The sequence below is a fragment of the Dermacentor albipictus genome, unplaced genomic scaffold (genome assembly GCF_038994185.2).
Source record: "Dermacentor albipictus isolate Rhodes 1998 colony unplaced genomic scaffold, USDA_Dalb.pri_finalv2 scaffold_17, whole genome shotgun sequence".
In the NCBI taxonomy this organism is placed as follows: Eukaryota; Metazoa; Arthropoda; class Arachnida; order Ixodida; family Ixodidae; genus Dermacentor; species Dermacentor albipictus.
This window is the reverse complement of record NW_027225571.1, coordinates 7,555,752-7,578,770: the sequence shown is the minus strand read 5'-3', so window position 1 is coordinate 7,578,770 and position 23,019 is coordinate 7,555,752. Positions and strand designations below refer to the sequence as shown.

At 45.5% G+C, this 23,019-nt stretch overlaps 1 protein-coding gene across 7 annotated transcripts in view; it reads right to left on the bottom strand.

The window, feature by feature from the left end:
- Window positions 1-8,321: 8,321 nt before the first annotated feature.
- Window positions 8,322-23,019, bottom strand: part of LOC139051974 (monocarboxylate transporter 12-like) — a 73,556-nt gene continuing 58,858 nt past the window's right edge. For all 7 annotated transcript variants that reach the window (XM_070529030.1, XM_070529036.1, XM_070529035.1 and 4 more), the window contains 2 exons: window positions 19,280-19,815; window positions 8,322-11,452 (listed from right to left, as the gene is read on the bottom strand). In XM_070529030.1, the coding sequence (XP_070385131.1) occupies window positions 11,280-11,452; window positions 19,280-19,815 (709 nt within the window). In that variant the 3' untranslated portion in view covers window positions 8,322-11,279. The remainder of the gene's footprint in view (window positions 11,453-19,279; window positions 19,816-23,019) is intronic.

The following is a 23,019-nucleotide window of genomic DNA, read 5'->3' as shown; positions in this document are numbered from 1 at the left end:
TATCCGAGCGGGGATCGCTCTAACGTCGAAAACTATCGCCCAATTTATGTCTTAAGGTGCGTTATACGGTATTCGAAAAACTGATGGCCAAGCGCGTGATGGCGTTTCTATAGAGCGTGACTCTATTCTTACCAGTAGTCAGAGGGCTCCCCTGCTACAGCTGTTTTGTACTTGACAGACTTGATAAACTCAAGATTAAATGACAGCATGACGGTAATCGTAGTTTTGTTTTTAATATTAAAAAAAGGCGTGTGATTTTGTTTAAGCATGCTATATGGTTTCCGTGGTGCCACGCCTGAATTCTTTAGAAGCTACCTTATTAATAAGAGAGCAGCACGTTTCTTTATCGAATACCCGCTCCGCATTGAGTGCTTTGGAAACAGGCATTCCCTAGGGGTCCGTTACATGGCCCGATAGTGTTTTCGTCGTATGCAAATGATTTTACTACTGTTGAAATACTTTACAGGACTGATATGTGCCGATGGCACTGCTCTTATCTTGCACATTATTCATCAGTCGAGGCTTTCGCAATTGGCCATCAAACTTACGGTAAATATGAAGGAAATCAAGCACATTGTCTATCATTACGCTTGAAAAGCATTGACTGACAATATATATATATATATATATATATATATATATATATATATATATATATATATATATATATATATATGTTGCACAAAATACGCTCTAAAGTTATTGAGCGCGTAGATTATGTTCAATACTTGAGGGTGATGTTGGATGAACGCCAGTGGCGTAGCCAGAAATTTCGTTCGTGGGGGGGGGGGGGGGGGGGGGGCTCACAATGCAGCTCGGCCACCTCCTAAGAGGTAACATTAGGTCGGATGCATTAGGTCGGATGAGTGAAAACTAAATACACTATACTAATGGGCGACTATAATGCCAAGGTAGGCAAGAAGCAGGCTGGAGACAAGGCAGTGGGGGAATATGGCATAGGCACTAGGAATAGCAGGGGAGAGTTATTAGTAGAGTTTGCGGAAGAGAATAATATGAGGATAATGAATACCTTCTTCCGCAAGCGGGATAGCCGAAAGTGGACATGGAGGAGCCCGAACGGCGAGACTAGAAATGAAATAGACTTCATACTCTGCGCTAACCCTGGCATCATACAAGATGTGGACGTGCTCGGCAAGGTGCGCTGCAGCGACCACAGGATGGTAAGAACTCGAATTAGCCTAGACCTGAGGAGGGAACGGAAGAAATTGGTACATAAGAAGCCGATCGATGAGTTAGCAGTAAGAGGGAAAATAGAGGAATTTCAGATCAAGCTACAGAACAGGTATTCAGCTTTAACTCAGGAAGAGGACCTTAGTGTTGAAGCAATGAACGACAATCTTGTGGACATCATTAAGGAGTGTGCAATGGAAGTCGGTGGTAACTCCGTTAGGCAGGATACCAGCAAACTATCGCAGGAGACGAAAGATCTGATCAAGAAACGCCAATGTATGAAAGCATCTAACCCTACAGCTAGAATAGAACTGGCAGAACATTCGAAGTTAATCAACAAGCGTAAGACAGCTGACATAAGGAAGTATAATATGGATAGAATTGAACATGCTCTCAGGAACGGAGGAAGCCTAAAAACAGTGAAGAAGAAACTAGGAATTGGCAAGAATCAGATGTATGCGTTAAGAGACAAAGCCGGCAATATCATTACTAATATGGATGAGATAGTTGAAGTGGCTGAGGAGTTCTATAGAGATTTATACAGTACCAGTGGCACCCACGACGATAATGGAAGAGAAAATAGTCTAGAGGAATTCGAAATCCCGAAGGTAACGCCGGAAGAAGTAAAGAAAGCCTTAGGAGATATGCAAAGGGGGAAGGCAGCTGGGGAGGATCAGGTAACAGCAGATATGTTGAAGGATGGTGGACAGATTGTTCTAGAGAAGCTGGCCACCCTGTATACGCAATGCCTCAAGACCTCGAGCGTACCGGAATCTTGGAAGAACGCTAACATAATCCTAATCCATAAGAAAGGGGACGCCAAAGACTTGAAAAATTATAGACGGATCAGCTTACTGTCCGTTGCCTACAAAGTATTTACTAAGGTAATTGCAAATAGAATCAGGAACACCTTAGACTTCTGTCAACCAAAGGACCAGGCAGGATTACGTAAAGGCTACTCAACAATAGACCATATTCACACTATCAATCAAGTGATAGAGAAATGTGCAGAATATAACCAACCCTTATATATAGCTTTCATTGATTACGAGAAGGCGTTTGATTCAGTCGAAACCTCAGCAGTCATGGAGGCATTACGGAATCAGGGTGTAGATGAGCCATATGTAAAAATATTGGAAGATATCTATAGCGGCTCCACAGCCACCGTAGTCCTCCATAAAGCAAGCAACAAAATCCCAATAAAGAAAGGCGTCAGGCAGGGAGATACGATATCTCCAATGCTATTCACAGCGTGTTTACAGGAGGTATTCAGAGACCTAGATTGGGAAGAATTGGGGATAAAAGTTGATGGAGAATATCTTAGTAACTTGCGATTCGCTGATGATATTGCCTTGTTTAGAAACTCAGGGGACCAATTGCAATGCATGCTCACTGACCTGGAGAGGCAAAGCAGACGAGTCGGTCCAAAAATTAATCTGCAGAAAACTAAAGTAATGCTTAACATTCTCGGGAGAGAACAGCAATTTACAATAGGCAGCGGGACACTGGAAGTCGTAAGGGAATACATCTACTTAGGACAGGTATTGACGGCGGATCCGGATCATGAGAAGGAAATAATCAGAAGAATAAGAATGGGCTGGGGCGCGTTTGGCAGGCATTCCCAAATCATGAACAGCAGGTTGCCATTATCCCTCAAGAGAAAAGTATATAATAGCTGTGTCTTACCAGTACTCACTTACGGGGCAGAAACCTGGAGGCTTACGAAAAGGGTACTACTCAAATTAAGGACGACACAACGAGCTATGGAAAGAAGAATGATAGGTGTAACATTAAGGGATAAGAAAAGAGCAGATTGGGTGAGGGAACAAACGCGAGTTAATGACATCTTAGTTGAAATCAAGAAAAAGAAATGGGCATGGGCAGGACATGTAATGAGGAGGGAAGATAACCGATGGTCATTAAGGGTTACGGACTGGATCCCAAGGGAAGGGAAGCGTAGCAGGGGGCGGCAGAAAGTTAGGTGGGCGGATGAGATTAAGAAGTTTGCAGGGACGGCATGACCACAATTAGTACATGACCGGGGTTGTTGGAGAAATATGGGAGAGGCCTTTGCCCTGCAGTGGGCGTAACCAGGCTGATGATGATGATGATGATGAGAAGGAAAATTCGTTTTTCTCGGCAACCACTTCACCAAATTTGATGTGGTTTGCTGCATTCAAAAGAAAAACTTAAATCTAGTGATTGTGTGTTTCGAATTTTCGATTTAGGTCGTCAATATTTTATTAAAAAGTGGCAAACATCGAAAATTTTCAGAAAACGAAACAATGAAGTTTACAACTCTGTAAATCAGCAATGACAATTGATATCATAATTCTGTAAATTGCACATAAGTAGATCTACAGCGGACAAAATTGATGTTACACATGCATCTCAAAAATTAAGTACTATGGAAATAAGGCTTTTGTAGAACCCTTCTACATAAGATAACCAATTCAAATAGACATATCAAATTTGTCCGCTTTGAATGGTGTAATAAATACCGTTTACCGTTTACGATATCTGTTCTTGATGAAGAGCTATTGATGTGTAAACTTCGTGCTGCTACTTTTTTTCGGAGTTTCGAATTTTTCAAAATATTTTAAACAAAGTTCGCGCCCTAAATCTAAATTCCGCTTCCAACAGACACTAGAATTTAACTTACTCTCTCAAATGCAACAAATTTCATTTAAAGCGATTCAAGAGTTATCTCAGAAAAGCGTTTCTGCGTTTTGCATGTATCTGAATAGGCCGCGTCGGAGTTGGGCCCGAGGTAAAGTTTCCTCTTAAACAATTTGCCTAGGGATCAAATACATGAATAATAACTGTAGTGTTATTACCAAAGATGCAGCAAACGAATTATGGAACGCTACGCACTGCCAATACAAGCAAAATATATATTTTTTCATAGAATATTATACTCGTATCTGCCAAAAAATTGTGCCCAACATAACTGATGTCAATACTTTCATGTTTTTGTCTATTTAGTAAGTAAAGAAAATGTCACACGAACTTTAGAACTACATCAGTTCAAAACCAGCAAAGCAGTGCATGCCGCTGATATGAAAAATGTAAAGGCCATGAAATGAACAAGTTGAGGACAAATATGTTAATGAAACTTTGTCACTCAAGATCCTTGTTTACATTCTTGTACATATGGAACGGCCAGTGAAAAATCTCAATGACGCTGCCATTTGTTCCAATGTAATACGCAGGAGCAGCTGTCACCGGTCATGTATCGTGAGGAATTGCACCGAAATTATAGTCGCAACAGAAAGCACGTATAGAAAGCAGGAGTTCTGCAGAATATACGAGGGCCAGTCAAATGAAAGTGAGCCAATGCGAATATATGACAAACGAGGTACTTTATTTAAAAGTAGCCTCCATGAGCACTTAGACATTTGTTCCATTGACTAACGAGTCGCATAATTCCCGTCTCATAAAGCTCCTTGGGTTGTTGCTTCAAAACGTCTGCAACTGACTTCCACGTCATCGTCCGAGACGAATCTGGTTCCCTTGAGCTGTTTTTTCGGTTGCCCCAAAATGTGGAAGCCGCAAGGCGATAGGTCTGAGCTGTATGGCGGATGTTGCAGCGTTTCCCGCTTGAACTTTGCTAGTTTCGTGTTAACCACATCAGCGACGTGTGGACGGGCATCGTCGTGGAACAAGATGACCCCAATCGTCAATTTTTCACGTAGTTTGTTCTTGATTGCAACACGCAGCCGATCCGGTGTTTCACAATACCGGAAACGATTGATAGTCTCTCAAGAATTAGCAAATTCTATCAGTAATGGCCCCTGACGATCGAAAAATCAAAGTCAACAACTCCTTTCCGGCGGAAATGACGGCCTTTGCTTTCTTTGGGGGTGGTGAATTCGAATGTTTCTATTGTAAGCTTTGCCGTCGTGTTTCAGGCTCGTAGTAGTGTCATGACGGTTCATGTCCGATCACAATTGCAGGCAATAAATCGTCACCCTTATTGTGATACCGGATCAGATGAATAAAGGCAGTGCCGAACGTCTCCGTACTCTGGCGGTGGTTCAAAATCTTGGGCATCCATAGCGCACACAAGAGCCGATAACCGAGATCTTCATGAATTATGGCGTGAACGGTGACGGTGAACGGAACCGTGACTGATGTTCACACGCTCTGCAAGTTCATCGATGCTTATCCTCCGTTCTTGTGTCATGAGCTCATCAACCTTTGCAATTTTGTTAGGAGTGATTGCACGATGGCTTTGGTGCGGTCTGGGATCGTCTTTGCAACTTTCACGTCCTTTCTTGAACCGTTTGTTCTAACACTTGACAGTGGCCAATGAAACGCATTGCTCAATGTTCAATAGGACTTAGTCAAGCTGCTGACGCAGCTTTTTTCCTCAAGACCTGTTCATATTCAAATGGATATTGTATATGGGAAATAATGCATTTACTTATTTACTTACTTTACTTACTTACTTTTCTGACTTTACTTACTTGCTTGCTTGCTTGCTTGCTTGCTTGCAATGTACACGGCAGCCATACGGTCACTAATTTCTTTTTGGGAAACACCTTCAGCTGTCAAAAACCTCACGGCACCACGCTGTTCAACTTCTGGAGCGTCCATTACGTCTCGCAGCCATGTTCAACCCAGTGTATGAGAGCATTAAAGAACATTTATCCCCACACCTGCGTGTCACATTTGTAAATGAGATATGCCTGTGTACTACGCGCAGGCCTTGCAGATAATGAACAGAACGATGATTGCTCAGGATGGGTGGGCGCACTTTCATTTCACTCGCCTTCGTACATTAGAAACGCGAAGATACAATGGAATATACAAATGCCAAGGTACAGCTTGATAAAGGACAAAAAAGTGCCACTGGAAACAAAGTTCACTGCACGTATGCACAAAACCTCGCAACAAGATATATAACACGTACGTATAAGTCTCCAATAAATCTACATATATAAGAAAAAGTCACGGTATATAATGGGTCAAACAAGGCAAATAAACATGTTGCGCAATCACAGATTCACAGAATCCTAGATCCCTCTCCCATTCCATCCACTCTCTCCGATGTATCGCGTGCGTCGGAAAGCGGCGCGCTTGCTCCTCACTTTTCTCCCTTGCGCACGCAAGACTGAGCCACCATCGTCGTCTCACCCATTCCAGCCTCCCACCCCCCTCCCTACGCTTTCACTCGCAGATACAGCATTCGGTGCGCGGTTATGATATTATCGCCCTTGGACTTTATGCGGAACATGAGGGCGACGGCAACGGCAGGAATGCGCCTAGAGTGTCCATATAATTACTATCGCAATAATATAATAAGAGTATCCGGCAGCTGAAGCGCCCCATGGCCAATCACTTTCCGCAAAAGAAGAAGCAACAAAATCGAACTTTCACCATGCGACAACTCGCGGTGCCACAACAATGTCTTTTTTTCCTTTTGTGGGGCGGGGGCACCGAAATGCAAAAACGCAAAGGAAAGTATCTCCACAATCGAATGCCTACTTTGGGCACCTACTTTGGCTACCGAAGGAATATCGAAGAAATCGTGAGACGTTTGGTCCACCGAGAACCATGCGCATACTGCTCGGTATCCTACACCGGCTAGACAAGACTTTCTGGAGAGGTTGCGCTCAGGCGAACGCGGTGCAAACCATCGAGTCCCCACAGTGATGGCGGCGAGCGACCATTGTTTTTTTTTCTCGTCTGCTAGCTAGAAAGCGCTCAAAACTCCGCCAGGCGAAAATGCACTCGGCCAGAGAAAACCGAACGCGCACCGAAGTGCGCCGCGCGGAGGTCGGGGCAACACGAGAAAAACGCATGCGCTCTGGCTGGCTCTGGCAGCCCGCGGGTAGGGGAGCGAGAACAAAAAAAAAGTGCAGAGGCTCAATGTGTCCTCGCGATTAAAAGTCAAAGTAGAAAAAATGAATGAGAACGTAGTTACCTTGGCTGGCTTTAGTGTCTTCACTGGATGCTTTGGCGCAGGTGAAAATAAAAACGTTAATATTTTTTATGTGACATGACGGCACGAAAGAACCACCACAATGCTTCGTCTCATCGGGCCTCGCTGCGGGCTTTGTCAACTTGTCTGATAGTGTGTTGATTTGGCTTGTCTCGTTGTATGGCCCGATGTACGAGTTTGGAAAAGTTAATGAACCTTTGGTGCCAAATATTTATGGGAACATTAAACTTACAAAGTTCCGCAATTGAAAATCTAAAGCACACGTTTGGAAATGTCAATGCACCTTCCACATCAAAAGTTTATGAGAACTTTATACCCGTAGAGTCTCGGAATTGACATCCACGTGCTCCGTAGATTCCATGATAGAGTGTAGATTCCGCGGCCTCCGCGAGATGCCCCGGCCAGTCCGTTCGCCAACAAAACGACCTTGAAACTTTGTGCTCGGATGCTTGCTTATGTGACTCCCGGTGCATGGGCGTTGCCGCGAAATCCAGCCCGAGTTCGCAATTTTTGCGGTCAAATGGCTTTTCGAGCGTTAAAAAGGCGTTTTAGACAAAATCCAGAATGATTTCCTGCGCCGGGGTTTGCTTTGGTCGGCGGTGCATGGACAGCACGAAAAAATTTCGGGGGGGGGGGGGGGGCTGAAGCCCCATAAGCCCCCCTCCCCGCCCCCCCGGCTACGCCCCTGATGAACGCTTCTAGTGGAAACGTCACATTGACACACTATGTAATAAATTATCCAAAGTGTGATACCGGCTGTACAAATGTTGCCAATACTATACATTCCATATACTATGTTTAATTTATATTACTACATTCTTAATAGCCATCTGCCTTACTGTATTGCGTACTGGGGTAGTGTTGGTCACTAATATTTTGATCAAATAATTGCAAAAAAATGGCAGTTTGGTTCATGAAGTTTTTAACTCCCAGTGTTAAATCTCTTTAGTGGTGGTGGTGACAAACTTTATTGAAAGGGAGAGGGGGGGAAGGGCGGAGGTGGCTGAGGGATGGGGCTCAAGTAAGGCCCTGGGCCTGCTTGGCTTTCTTCGCCCAGTCCACCAGTACGAGCGTTCTGCCTTACGAGCTTTCTGCCTGGCTCAGGGCCGGGGTCGACGACCCAGGCCCTGAGCCAGACGCTCCAGTCAGTGTCGCCGCTGTCTCTTTCGTTGCTTCAAGCATGTAATGATTTTGGTTTATTATTAGATTTTAGCACAGCTATGTGATACATTAGAGTACTGTTCCTAACTGTCCCTCTCACTCAACGGTAATTGCTTGCACCCACTATAAAAAAATGTATGCGGGAAAAGAAGGACTTTAAGTGGTGGATTTGCCATTTGTAAAAATCTTCGTGTTGAGGTTAAACCTAATGGCGACTTCCACGTTTCTTCAGAAACTTATTCTATAACGAGCACTTCCGGTATGGCATAACTTTAGTTTCCCTTTCTGCTACAACCTAGTATCCCACCTGATGTCATCTTTGTGTCGTAGTGTACCTCCTTAACCTACATTCTACCCTGTTTCTATCCTGGTGTACCCACTGTATGCCCTGTTTGTGTGTGTGTTTTTTTACTGCATATGGCACTGAAAAGATCCTAACTAGCCGTTGGTTTGAGATCCAGATGTTTGCCTAGACTTTTGTGTGATTCTTTTTTCTTTTTCAGAACAAGTGATGATCACCATGAATAAAGAGTACAAAATGCGAGAAACGGGTAGATGACTAACACGCCCGGCGTTACAAAGCGTGACTTTGGCACGAGAGAAGCATGCCTGAGATCGTGTTCTAATGGTGAAAGCATTGGGCATTTGGTGTTGAATTACTGGGGTGCGATCGCGCACACAGCTCGCTTTTCGTTCTCTCGCTTGCCCTATCGTGGTTCGTTGGCGCCCGCGGGTTTCGGCATGGCCGTCATTGCGCCGGGGCGGGACCACAAAATGCGCTTACGTCACACTCCTGTCAATCATTCCAAAACCGAGTGGAATCGGCCGCTATCGTGGAACAGTCGACAAGGGCATTCGTTTCGAAGAATGAATGGCCGTTGCCATAGCAGCGCTAGTAGCAGACGATGCGCCTGTCGTCTGCTCAAATGTCGGCGCTCGCCGAACATGGCTGGCCCTGGCGGGGGTCCAGTTTTTCGAGATGAAAACGCGATCCGCCATCGCAGAACGTTAGCGATGTTAATTATTGAAAACAACTGTGATCACAGTGAAATTAAGTGTTGTGCCTGCGCTGTCATAAATATAGTGTTATTTTTTTAAATATTGATTTATGTGAGCGCATTTGTCGAGAATGCTCGCGGTTTCACGTTGTGCTCAGAGAATCGCGTTTATTGTTCGGCGGTTTGGCGCTGACTAGTCACGATGGCCGCTCCTATTGTCGCGCTTTTGGAGTTTCTCGGGTAGACTCGGCGACGCATCTTTCTTGACGCATTTGACGAGTTTACAGAGGAAGAGTTCCGCGAGCACTTCAGGCTCTCGAAGAGCACTGTGCGGTGGCTCTGCGAGCAATCGGAAGACGCCATCGGTGGCCTTCGGACCGGTGCTTTGTGCCAAGACAAGGTGCTTTATGCTCTCCGTTTCTTCGCGACGGGGGGCATCCAAAATCCATCGGCAGCGAAGAATTCGTATCCATGGGGCAGGCTTCCATGAGCGAGAGCATTCACGCAGTTGCGGAAGCAATAACCGGGGTGGGCCGGCAACTGGGTTGGGTGAGCTTCCCGTTGACAACGGCCGGCAAGACTAGTGCAAAGGCGGCCTTTGCGGATCGCGGCCGCATTCCCGGTGTAGTGGCCTGTGTCGACGGGTCGCTCATAGCGATCAAACAGCCTGAAGGACTCAGTCCGGGCGAGACTGTGGGCTTCATGTGAAGAAAAGGGTTCTACGCATTGAATGCCATGATCGAAAGTACTCACGATCTGCCATTTTTTGCAAGCTTTCATCTTTTATAGTAGGCTCGCACACTCCCGTCACCGTGGAGGTGCCAACCAAATTGAGGACACGGCCACGAAGGCCGGGCAGGCGGCCTCCACCCGTGCCGCTGCAATTACGGACAGCATTGTAAATATCGCGAGCAACAGAACCACTCCTCGCAGTCACCTTTGACTGGCTGAAGCTGCGGCGGCAAAACACCTGCCATTGTTTCGCTGTCTTCGTGGCCGGGCCTTCTGCGTTCAGCAGGGCGGCAAGCTCGCTTCAGAGCTGCCGCCTACGCTCGACCGTGCACTCTTGGGTCAGCGCGCACGATGTCCGCACAAGGTACGGGTGGCCCTCCATGAACGCGACCAACAGTTCGCGTTTATGCGATGACACGTGCGGGCCAAGTCTCACATTTTTGTGCGACGACATAACGATTCGCAGTCGATGAACAGTGATCGCTAATTGAACTGCGTGCTCCCGCCAATTTGTTTTGGCGTGTGCGATACCACCTAGCGGACTAAACCAAAATATATGCCGCTTAAATTAGTTTTCTTCTCTCGCATGAAATAAAATTCCGAGGCAGATTATATGTTGCAACAGTAAGAATTTTTCTCTTATATTACGTGTTTAATTATTAAAGCATCACAAACATTCTGCACTTAATATATCGTCCCCGATCGAAGCCCAAACTGGTGACGCAAACTTCCGGGGCTGGGCTCGCTCATTTATTGGCTGTGCTCTCCCTCCAGTTCTCACAAATCTTGCGGACGGCCCACTTTGTGACGTCGCAGCCAGACCGAATGAACGGAAAAGCGAGCTGTTTGCGCGATCGCACCCCAGATGGTTCATCCCACCATCGGTGACGCACTTTTTTATAGCATTGTAGACAGACTTCCTGCACCTTGGAGGCATATCTCACGGAAAACTCGAGACGTGTCGAGAGTACGCAACTGCGTCAATTTGGGCACAAAATCTCGAAAGAGACACGAAATGTTGAAACGTCGCTGTCACAAAAAAAAGAAATGAGGGCGTGCAAGGTCACCCGTGCACTCGCTCACGCGCACAGTCGTCGAGACGTCACAATTTAAGTAACCTTTCTCATACTTATATGACGGTGCTAAGTTCTAGCCTAGGTACTCCTCCGAAGGGGGTGGTTCTGTTTCCTATAAGCGCGGGAAATGCCATGAACGGATGACCCGAACAGCTCCGCACTCGACGAAGAAATTCACTGCCTCGTTGCCGAGCACTTATCCGAATTGCTGTCCTTGGTATGCTCGCCGGTTTTACGGAGCCAGTTCCACAAGATAAAAGCAGCGAACACAGCGGCGGTGGCTAGGTTGACGGCTCCCAGCATCCGGTAAAAGCCATCGTACGATCCTGCCATGTCGCGAAACACTCCTGCAAAGTAGGCAAACAAACAAAAGTACAGTGAATTGTGGTCGCACTAAATGGTGGCTCGGATGACTGAAAATAAAAAATAAAAAAGGGAACACAAGCGAGTGAACTGGCATAGCGCATTGTACTCTTATTTTCTTGAATTCACCAGCACCACCCTTTACTATTCCTCGTGCAAAAGATAATCGTACGCTATTGGACATCGTGGGTGCAAAACGAAAATGTATTTTGTCTAGTACCGTCTCGATCATTTCACGTGGCACTACAGCGCAACAAGGACCTCACGAGTTTTCATAAAAGGGTGCCGATTACTGTGCACGGCAGTGGGCAACAGTCATACTATATCTAAATATGCCTATCCTTGTCACATGATGCCTTAATGAAACCGACGTCACGAGCTCCGGCGAACGTGAAAAACACATTCTGGTGTTCCGGTTGACACTCAATTGTTTTCGCTCCAGTTTAACCTGATGCTATTTTTTTATGGTGCTAGAAGGTGCAACATGGCGTGGGAAGGACCATATACGGTAAAAAAATAATCATACCAAGTGCACGTGTTGGAATCTGTTTGAAGGGAATCTTTGTGAATCAGGTAATCAAACGCAATACAAGTAAGAGCGACGTAATCAATTGCGTTTACTTTCATACCATGTAACGTGTAATCTCATGCGATCTATGTGCTTATCCACCAGAAAGGTAACAAATTAAATTGCGCTCATTATTTATGTTTACCAACGACCCCTCTCGCAAGCTATGTTGAAACGCAAGCGCCAAATCAGACAGATGCACCGTGTTGGATGCCTATACGCAGCATTGCCATGACAAGGACGAAGTCGATGTCGAGGGGACAATATTGATGGCAGGTGCATGCACAACGAAGTACTTCCGTACTTCTCGCGTTACAGTGGCACATAGCCCTTACAAAGGATAGGCAAGCCTAGGCGCACACACTCCGTTGTACATATCGAATGGCTAAATCAATGAAAATAGACGGGAAAAACGGGCAATTCCATTAAGAGGCTGTGGAGACACCTATGAGCAGGCATTATACGTATGCTCAGGTTTTATGCAAGAATTTATATTAATTTGACTACGCAGAACAGAGGTGGCGCTCACCGGCACTACTTTCTCGAGGAAAAAATGAACTACGTGACACGACGATCGGAATAACGAGGTTTTCTTAGCAGTCGCCTCGCGCAAACTTGTGAATCGTTCGATCACTGTTGTTAGAAAATTAGTAAAGGTTAGGTGCCTAAATTTATAACCATATTCGCCTACCTGTATGAAGTAGAATGTCGAATTGTGCAGCATATCGAGAAACATTGTATTCAACAGTTCCCAGCCCGGTATACATTTTCCCAAGTCATTATTTTCTTTCAGAGTTCCAAAGTTTCGGCGCGAAACACGAAAAAGAATGTGTAGTGAAGGTGGACCTCAGAGAGAGAGAGAGAGAAACAACTTTATTTGACCAAGGGATTCGAGCACGCAAGTCCCAAGGTGCCCAAACGACCCCACTGCACTACACGTTTGCGAATTCATCGAGTTCCGTGACGTGGGCGGCCCGGTCAGTGGCCTGGCCAGGTCCGTCGAGTGCAGTAGGGTCTCCCATTCCTCCCAGATGGTCAGGAGCTCCTGGCCTCGCCGGAGAGGGTCCGCCGCGGGCATTCATGAAGAATGTGGGTAAGGGTAGCATGGGGGCGAGTGCGTTGAGCACAGGAGGGGGTGTATGCTTCCGGGTGGATGCGGGAAAGGAAATAAAGGGAGGGGAAGGTGCGGGTCTGGAGGCGGCGCCATAATATTTGGCGATAATTCTAGCGTATCGAGCGCTCGCGAAAGGCAGTGCTCTCAAAAAGGTGTTTTCAAAGAATTCATTCCACTCAATGACTGCCTTTGCGGTGTTGGATCTGGAGGACAATCCCAATTGCTCTCCCCCAGATTTTGGACCTTGCCGTTGGGTGCGGGAGTTGGCCGACGTTGAGGAGGACTTTGGGATGAAAACTGGAGGTTTATTTACATTATTTACGGTGAGAGCACAAAGAAATTAACAGTCATAAAGTCATTACGCACAGGCAGCAGCTCGGACGCTGCGGCCCGTGGCAAGAAGTTCGAAAGAGATGAATGAAGGAATGCTCTTTTGCTGCTCCCGGTCTCTGGCTTTTAACTCCTTCGGTGTCTCGAACTCACGTCACGTTCGGCCAATCGGCGAGCGCGCTCAGGTGGCGTCATTTTCGGCCAATTGTGGGCGCCCGTGCGAATGTAAGTCACACCTGGCGCAGAGGGTCGCTCGTTGGGCTCCAATTGTCCGAGGGATTACTTGTCTGCGGTATTGCCTTCCTGGTCTGCAACTACCGTAACAAAGGCGGACGGGGGGGATTGCTCCCAGGGCTTCACGGTGCATTACGGCCGTCGTTGCCTCGCGGCTTGCAAGCGCCGTCACAATAGGCGGATGGGGGGGGGGGGAGACGGGTTGTCTTCGAGCGACCTTTCAGAGCTGCAAAGCAGCTTTGCTCGGGACCCACGTTACCTGGAACCATGCCAGGCTCCCGCTATACTTTCGGGAAAAGTCAAGGAGTGAATAGCTCCACATGCGGCGCACGAGGTGGGGCACGCCAACTTGTTTGTACGTGCTGCGCCTCGGAAACGTGGTAGATGTGCTTCTGCGTTTCTTAATTAGGTGTGACGCTATTCTATGTAGTCTGGTGAACTCGAAGGAGGCTCAGGAAAAGGTCCCGTATCTAACAGCGGCTGAGAGAAAGTGACAAGGCGACGGCGCGGCCGTTGGCTGGCAATGGACGTGGAGCGCATTAACCGATCGACTACACTGGAACATACAGTCATTCAATGACTTCCAATTCAAAGCTTGTCTGTGCAGTGTTGTACAGCGCTTGCTGTTTTTGTCGTCGTGAGGATACGCATCCGCAGCTCGCCGCCGGGCACCTCGGGTTAAAGAACGGCATTTGCTGGGTCTGTGAATATTAATTTTCTCAACAGGAATATTTGCGTCTAACTCGTTGTGTCGGGCACTCGCGGGGTTCCCGACCACACCGCGCGCAAATCTGTTTTTCTTTTCTTTTTTTTATTTCCTTATCTAGCCGTTTCTCGAGCTGCTCGCGCGTAATTCCCCATTGGTCCATCTTGCTTCCACGCCTTACGCACTTATTACTGACGTTGAGACTAAGTGAGGAAATTCCCAAATTTCTATAACTGTCGTACGCATTAGTTGGGATGTAGTCGAGAGGATTTCTGAATGAAAAGTGCTTTCGGGCGTCAATTTAAGCAATGTATCTGTTTACTAATTAAGTCCTGTATATGGCACCGAGTAGCTTGCTTTTCTATTTGTCAAGTACTCGTAGCGTCGGCCCGAGGATGATGCATACTATATAGTAGTCACTGAAAAAAGAGAACTGTACGGTCAAATTACGAATAATGCTTTTTCGCGTGACAGTGAAAAAACAGCGCATAAGCAACAGATGATACTCTCAAAGTCGCCACTTAAAGCCAGTGATTATCATCCAATACGTGCTCTATCGGTCTTTTGTTGTCGACTGAATGCATGTTAGTCTCTACAAGCTGTCATGGGGTACTTTGGCCCGCGATGCGACCTGTCCCGTTTAACATTCCCATCAACCGCAGTTACTGGCACTTGTTACTTTCTCTTGCACAATTTCCCATGGCGATGTTGAGTGCACAATTGTATTGAAAACGCATGTTGCAGTTGCAACTAGGGATGCCAGATCAGTGCTCAGGCTACTCGGCCATTTATGCGGTGTACATTAGAGACATCGCACAGTTTTAGCTTAGCGTCTGCAGCTGCTGCGTACGTAGTATACGGCGCCTGCCTGTGTCTTGTAACCCGTGATTGGTGTCTTGCCGTATGCCGGGTATCTTTTTTTGCAAGGTTCAAAATTTTTTTTTAATTGCCTGTGGCAGATAGCACAATTCTAACCCACGATCTAAATTACTGGATGAGGCGGCCATTAGTTCTGCGAGAGATCAAAATACTTCGTGAAATAATCAACATATTTACGCTAATTTAGTTTCTTAATTTATTGCATTACGACACATTTAAGTCTACTGATTATAGCCGTTGAGTTCACCTGAAACAAATTCTCAGGACTGCACCAGTTTAGAGATAGCAATTTTCAATGTGTCCGATGAAATGCATTGGCGTTCCAGTTAATTCTTTTACGAAAACGCTGTTTCATGCATTGAAGCACGCCAGTAACTGGACCACCTATGTATTTTGCTGGACACATCGAAAATTAATATATCGAAACTGGTGCAGTACAGAGAATTCACTTCAAATGGATACGCCTTGCGAATTTACCGGCTATAATTCGTTGATTTAAATACGTGCCATAAAATAATTAAAGAAACAGTTAGTTAGTGTAGTTATGTTAGTTAATTAACTAGGCATTTTGATTTATCATAGATGTAATGGCCGCCTCATCGATTAATTTAAATAAAGGGTTAGAATTGTGATTTTTTTTTAAATTTTGGGCCTTCTAAAAACAAACCGCCTGCTATATACATAAGAGGGCGATCATTTAAATGATTTGCGGCATTTTAAAAAAAATACCCTATGTCAGATAGCGTAATTCTTGTCCTTGAGCGGTATTATTCGAAGTGGCGGACATTACTAGCGCGAAAAATCTAAACACATATTCAACTAACTAAAGAAAATTTTTGCTAACCAACTTCCTAATTAATTACTTTATGGCACGTATTGCAATTTACGAATTGTAGACGGCGAGTTTCCAAGACGTATCCACTCGAAATTATTTTCCAGGATTACACTAGTTTCGATATATTAATTCCCTAAGAGCGGGATGACATACATGGGCGTTCCAGTTACTTTTGTGCTTCAATGCATAAAACAGTGTTGTGTTTAAAACAGCGCAATTTTACGGCGAGTTTGAAGGCGGATACCTGCATGCTGGTGTGATTCTGGAAATTCATTCCAAGTGAATACGCCTTGCAATCTTACCGGCTACAATTCTTAAATTGCAATACGTGCCTGATCTAGTTGATTTTTTAATTAGTTGAATACGTGTCTTAATTTATCGTGCAACTAGTGTCCGCCTCAGTGAATAATCCAGCACAAGACTAGAATTAGGTCATCTGAAACAGGTGATTTTTAAAAATTCTGGGAAACATAAGAATGATCACCCTGTATGTCAGAGACGTAACAGCACTAAGCGAAGAATTGAACAACAGCTCTTACCGCCTATGAAGTCTGCCTAAAAGCACTTCCAGCAGATAGACGAAAGAGATAGGGATATTTCTTGTGAGACAAAGGCTCAGAGGTTGGACTCCAAAGAGACATGTGTAAATCTTCATGCCTGCTAGGGTCAGTAGATTGAGGCATAGATGAAGGACCCTTACTGTAGGATGGAGGTAACACATGTACCTGTGACGCGACGGAGACTGGTTGATGTGCTTGAGTATGATTTCGAGAAAGCGATGGACGGGTGAGCATTGTTAAAGTCTACAATAAAAGATTCGAGTTCTGAAACTACATGGGGCCAGGTTGAAAATACGTCGTCAATGAAACACTGGCAGTAGCATGGTTTTCATGAACGTGTGCCAAAAAAAATCTGTTTAAATTGGTCCTAACTACATTAGCATAGTTAGGTCTTATTTTCGTGCCCATTAAGGTTACACTTCCTTAGATAAAGCGTGTGTCATCAAACTCGAAGTTGCTTAGCGTCAGGATTGATTCTAGTAATATGGCTAGTGCAGTGCTGTTCATCGTTTTATCCTGTACCGTATGTGTCACGAGCCTGCAATGCCACTCGGATGCCGGCATTATGCGGAATTCTAGCGTAAAGCGAGGTCACGTCTCGTGCTACAAGCAATGAACGAAGAGGCATGTCTAAGTCAACGATGTCAGATCAGAAGTGGTTAGTGTCCATTACATTTGAACAATGAGTAGGTGCAGTTATCGTATTGGATGCTGGCAACGAAGCTGGAAAGTGATTCTGTGATACCAGATGCAACAGAGCGACATGGATTGTTTGGTTTGTGCTTCTTCAGTAGGTTTGGAAATCGTCCCCGAACAGGGCTGAGAGGGACTAGGGAGCCTATCGCTTTTTCAATAATTTTGTTGTCTCTGACTAGTTCCCTGGTGCTGGCAGCAAGTATTTCCTCAAAATAATACGCGGGATCGTTGTCAAGGCGCTTATAAATAAATTTTGTCATGCAGTCATCTGTGGGCTTCAGCAACGTAATCATCGATATTGTTTGTCACTGAAGCAGTACCTTTATCGACTGACTGGATGATGTCTGTGCAAGCTTGTACTGTTTATATGGCATTATTTTCAAGAATTGATAGGTTTTGGATAAATAAGGTACGTTTTTTATTAAGCCTGCCAGGATATCCCGTTTTACTATCAAAATGTGCATATCAAAAAATTTGTTACGTTGTGCATGCGGAGTTCAGTACCCATGGCATCGCATGTCATTGGACACTGGCCGTTCGCGAAAAAAATTCTTGTAGCCTCAAGTTTCGCGAAGTTGTCTAAGTCTTTCCCTAGCTGCAACCGCGAGTGAACACAACAGTTACGGGTCAGATAAAGTCACATTAGAAACATTGATTATTTTAGTGGGCTGAAATATTACGATGTTGTTAGAAGGTGGTTTTGTGTGAATATATATATATATATATATATATATATATATATATATATATATATATATATATATATATTTATATATATATATATATATCAAAACGTTTATTTAAAAGAAAAAAAAATGCAGAAAGCGAGTGGACGAAAGCACTAATTTTACGTTGCGGAGGCGATGCAGGGACAACCTTGCCAAGGAGTAACATTTCGACATTTTTTTAGAAATAACAGGATATCGCGTTTAACATGACAAAACCACAATATGATTAGTGAACGCCACAGCGAAGGACTTCAAATTAATTTCAACCACCTAGCGTTCTTTGACGGGCACCCAATGCACGGTACAGGGGCGCTTTTGCATTTCGCCCCCATCTAAATGCGGCCGCCGCGGCCGGTATTTGATCTCGCCATATTGTGCTTAGCAGTGCAAGGCCATATCTGCTAAGCAACCACGGTGGGTTGGCGTTTTTCGAGTAAATTTCAGTTTTCTTTCTTACCTCATAGTTATCGGGTAAAGCGATTTCTGAGAGACTCTCGGAGTGCGCGGCGCGCAGTTGTCGTTCTGTGTTATCTAGTGCTTTGCAAGGTAATTTGTAGGGATCGACAACGACGCGTGTTAAGTCTAATGAGGAATTTCTTAATATGACGTTCCATCTGTTAACGCTACGGATAGACATTTTGAAAGCAGCTGGTTTCAACGAAAGCTGAATACCCTTTGGCAATTTCAGAGCAGTTATGTGCGAACTCAGCGTAGTCGCGTGAAGTTCGCGTTGGACGCGGATTTCGCTTACTTTTCTAATTTTGGGGTAACCGCACGAACACTTCGCTGCTCCGCCAGACTCAGTAACTATGGTCATTCATTGGAATCCTTAGCGGGGCACGCTTGATTGCCACTTCTAAGGACATTAGAATTAGAATTGAATTCAAATTGCCACAGTGGGCATCCAGTTGAATTGCTCTTTGCATTTGGGCATGGCGTGTGAGTGGTGTATTGCTAAATATAGTAGTTTCGCGAGATTTCACGATGTCTAAAATGACAATAAACAGACTCGTACGCGTAACATATGGTTTTATGGGGATCTAGTTGGCCGCTTCACAAAAGCCTCGCTTCGCGTAGGTTTGAGCATCTTGCAAACCGCATTAGGTTTGCGGGCAAGCTCAATAACGTTTGGCGAACTCTGGTTACAAACACTCCACTCACCCGTTATTCGTGGGCTGACCAGGGACACCGGAATGGTGACCACTCCGATCACACCGCACGCGGCCGCCGTTCGCTCGACGCCCAGGAAGTCGGCCACGAGCACCAGCTTGATCAGAATGATGTAGCCCACCGCAATGCCTTCCACCACGGTCAGCGCGATCATGGCCGGAAAGCTGAACACGTGCGGCACCGCCGCCATGCAAGCGGCCGCCAGCACGAAGCTGAGCGCGTACAGCGGACGCCGGCCGATCGGCGTGATTTCGGCCAACGCCGGCACCAGGAAGCGACCCAGAAGCTGTCCCACGGGCGAATAGGTGATCAGCTGCCTCGCCCTGGCGAGGTCGATGCCCTTGTCGATGCCGTAGTCCACGATAGTCTTGCTGAACTCGGAAATCGTGTAGTCTCCGGCGGCCACGGTTAGCGCGAGGACGTAGAAGCTGGGCTCGCGGAAGATTCCCAGGGCATGCCTCAAGGTACACGGCTCCTCCAAGGACGCTGGCACCTCTTCGGGTTGTGTACCTTGTTGTCGCTCTGACCTTTTGTGGAAGACACATCACACGTAGTCAAATATTTACATCAGAAGCACAATGCGCATCAGTTGGGATCAATATCTGCTACGTTAGCCGACATAGAAATAAGCGCCGAGTACCCGCTGAGGTGGCTATGCCATTTTGATGCTGAGTACTAGGCCGCGGTTTCGATTCCGAACCACTGCGGCCATATTCTGATGAGGAAGGAATACAAAAACGCTTGTCTAATGTACTTTGTATGTATACGTTAAAAACCGCAAGTAGCCAAACTTATCCGGTTCCCTTCACTACGGCGTCACTCCTAGGCATTTTTATGTGTTAACTATTTCGAGCTATTTTTGATTAGGGCTGTTTATTGCTCTATTCATAAGGCTGAAGGTGTAAGATGAGGTGAGTGGTCCCAAGACGGTTAATTTGAGATCTGCGGAAGAGGCCCTCGTCCTGCATTGGACATAAATGGATGATGATGATAAAAGCTCAGTTTGATTCATCGAGCTGTCAGGCAAAAACAAAAAACAAAAAAAAACAACGTTTAGATCTAAAAGCGCGTATTTTTTGTTGTTGTATACATTGAGTCGTCCTAAGCGATAAAGACTTCCTCAGCGCAGCGCCTTTCGCAGACAAGGTGTATGTAGCAGTGCTTGGCGCGCATTGTTTGGACGTCTTTCTCGGGGCACGTTGAGGCAGACGCTGCCGGTCAAAATGCTCGAGCCACATATATCCACAAGAGCTTTCCGCAATCCCCAGTGCTTGACCATGTGATGACATGTCGTTGCGTGTGTCAGCTGGCCTCCGCTGCATGTGCTTGCACTGGCAGCGTACGAAGCCGGTGGCAATGCTTTAGAAGACGTGTAAATGTCACCATATCCACCTTTACTATAGCTTCTTAAGGCCAAACTACACGTACGTAAACTACTTTCAGCCGATGTATTCAATCACGATTACTTCCATTCGCTCATCCTTTCTCTTTTCTTCGAATGCTTCGACTTCGAATGCAAAGCTTCATTCTCGTTGTCTTTTGTGCGATGTCCTTAGATTATTGATTTCCTACGTCATCACAAGTTAATGTGTCGTTTGCGCTAGATTTCTTTATGCGACATTCCGAGCTTAACACGTCCATGTTCTAAAGTTGTTAGTAACTTACAGAAAATATGTAAAATCGTTCGTCACTCGTTTACATTGTGGCTCGTGACGAAACGTTCAGCTTCGAATATTCTTACGTAGCATATGTAAACCACTCATTCGTCGGCATGATCTCTATCGAATGCACTTATATCTAATACGTGACTCTGAGTCTCAGTTAATGGGGTCGGATGCTAGCGGAAACAAGAAAAATACATATTTACAAGCTTGAACAAGTGTCTACTAAGTTTGCGGACGTTTATTACATATGTTTCCGGGGACTTTGCATCTGAACAAAAACAATCGAAAAACTGTTCTTCTGAAGCAGAAAGCAGAACCTTGGTTTGAGTCAGATGACGATTTTAAATTTTATTCTGGGGTCGTGGGACAATGAAACAAGGGCGACGAAAACATAAGAGCACAGTATACTAACATCGTAAAGCAGAATTAGCAGACGCCCACCATCGAATTAAAGAAAAAAAAAACACTTAGGAAAGAGCGCTCGAGCAAACGTGAAATATAGGCACCTGCATTATTAGCTTTCTTTCTGAATTGCGCAGCAGAGGGAAGTCATCTATACGAAAATGTTGACATAGCTCGGTGATGGCTCATTTTATTCTCAGCAGACAGCTTAAGGCCCCAAAATAAATATCTCTTCATCCGTGGCACTTGAACTGTTCAAGAGTGTTTGGAAAGACACCTTTGTAGTTCACTCATACAATTGCTCTGCAAAGTCACGTCTCGGAGCTACGAGGAGGGGAGTGTTCGCATGGGCAGAGTTGCGTCGGAGTTGCGCATAATTCAGGGCCCGCATTAGGAAAAATCCCTTACGCTTGAAGTTTCCGCAAGAAAAAAATTCTAGCCAATACTGATGCTGGACATATCATTAATGAAGGGTGACGACCAACTGCAAATGGCACTCACGAACGGAAACTTTTGTGAATCTTGGCTCAGGGTTTGTTATATCCATACGACACACACTGATTTAGAATGCGACTATCGAAGTCATGAAATTGCTTCACTACGTCAGGTAAAGGCTCCATTTCTAGCCTACTTAGTTCCAGGCTTCACACTGGCTAGAAAGCTACGCGCTGGAAGTAACACAGAGTAGGGTTCCATGGTGAGTAATTATTATTATGATGATTACGATTTATTGGCATTCTTTTTGAAACGGTTCGATGAGAAATAGTCACCTAGCCTCCTCGTGTTAATTAGGCATGCTATACATGCTTTGGTTCTAGCATTTTGTACACATCTCCTTGATATTCTTCTTTATCCTCCTCAAAACGTGTATATTCACCTTGTAAAAATACGTATTCCTGTAACGGATTATGGACGTCCTTGCACGACGTCGATAATCAGCGCCACTGACGGCTGCGAGCTGAAAACAGGCGCAGTTCATACGGGAAAGTGCTTTATACTCCGAAACAGCTTATCGCACAGGCTACTATTCTAAAATGCCTGGTAGAAATAGATTGTACACGCCTATACCTCATGCGGCACTCTTTGTCGGGGCCGAAAACTCTCTCGAAACTGCGTGCGACGAATGGAAGCCTGTGGAAACCGCCGACATTTTGAAGCGCTCCTGTGGAGGGGAAAACGTTTTGCGAATGAACTGCATTGCCCACTGGAATAGTCTAATTGTTGTGCAAACGCCGAGACTCCGCTTTCAGCTTGTCATAACAGCGCATCTTGAAATAATCAGTGATCGCAAAGTCGTTCCTTAATTGCTATTTTCAGAACGGGGTGGCAGAAAGGAACCGCAGAATGCGGGTAGAAACTTGCTATAGTGAGAAAAGTGTTCGGTCTTGACCGATCCTGTTCGGTTCGATCCAGCAGGACGCGTTTTATGATTTTCTCGCTTTGCTCGGCTCATATTAGTTTTTAGTTGCATCTGGCGAACTACATCACTGCTTGCGTCTTTGCAATACTAAAGCTCACGGGGCGCCGCGTCGATGTCAGGTGCGGCACTCACGAAGCCCCACTTTATGTTCCTAATCCCCGGTTATGCGGTTTGCTAGTCGACACAGGAGAAACGGAAAACGGCTCATCAGAGAGAGAGCTAACTTACTGAGGTCGCTTCTGTGT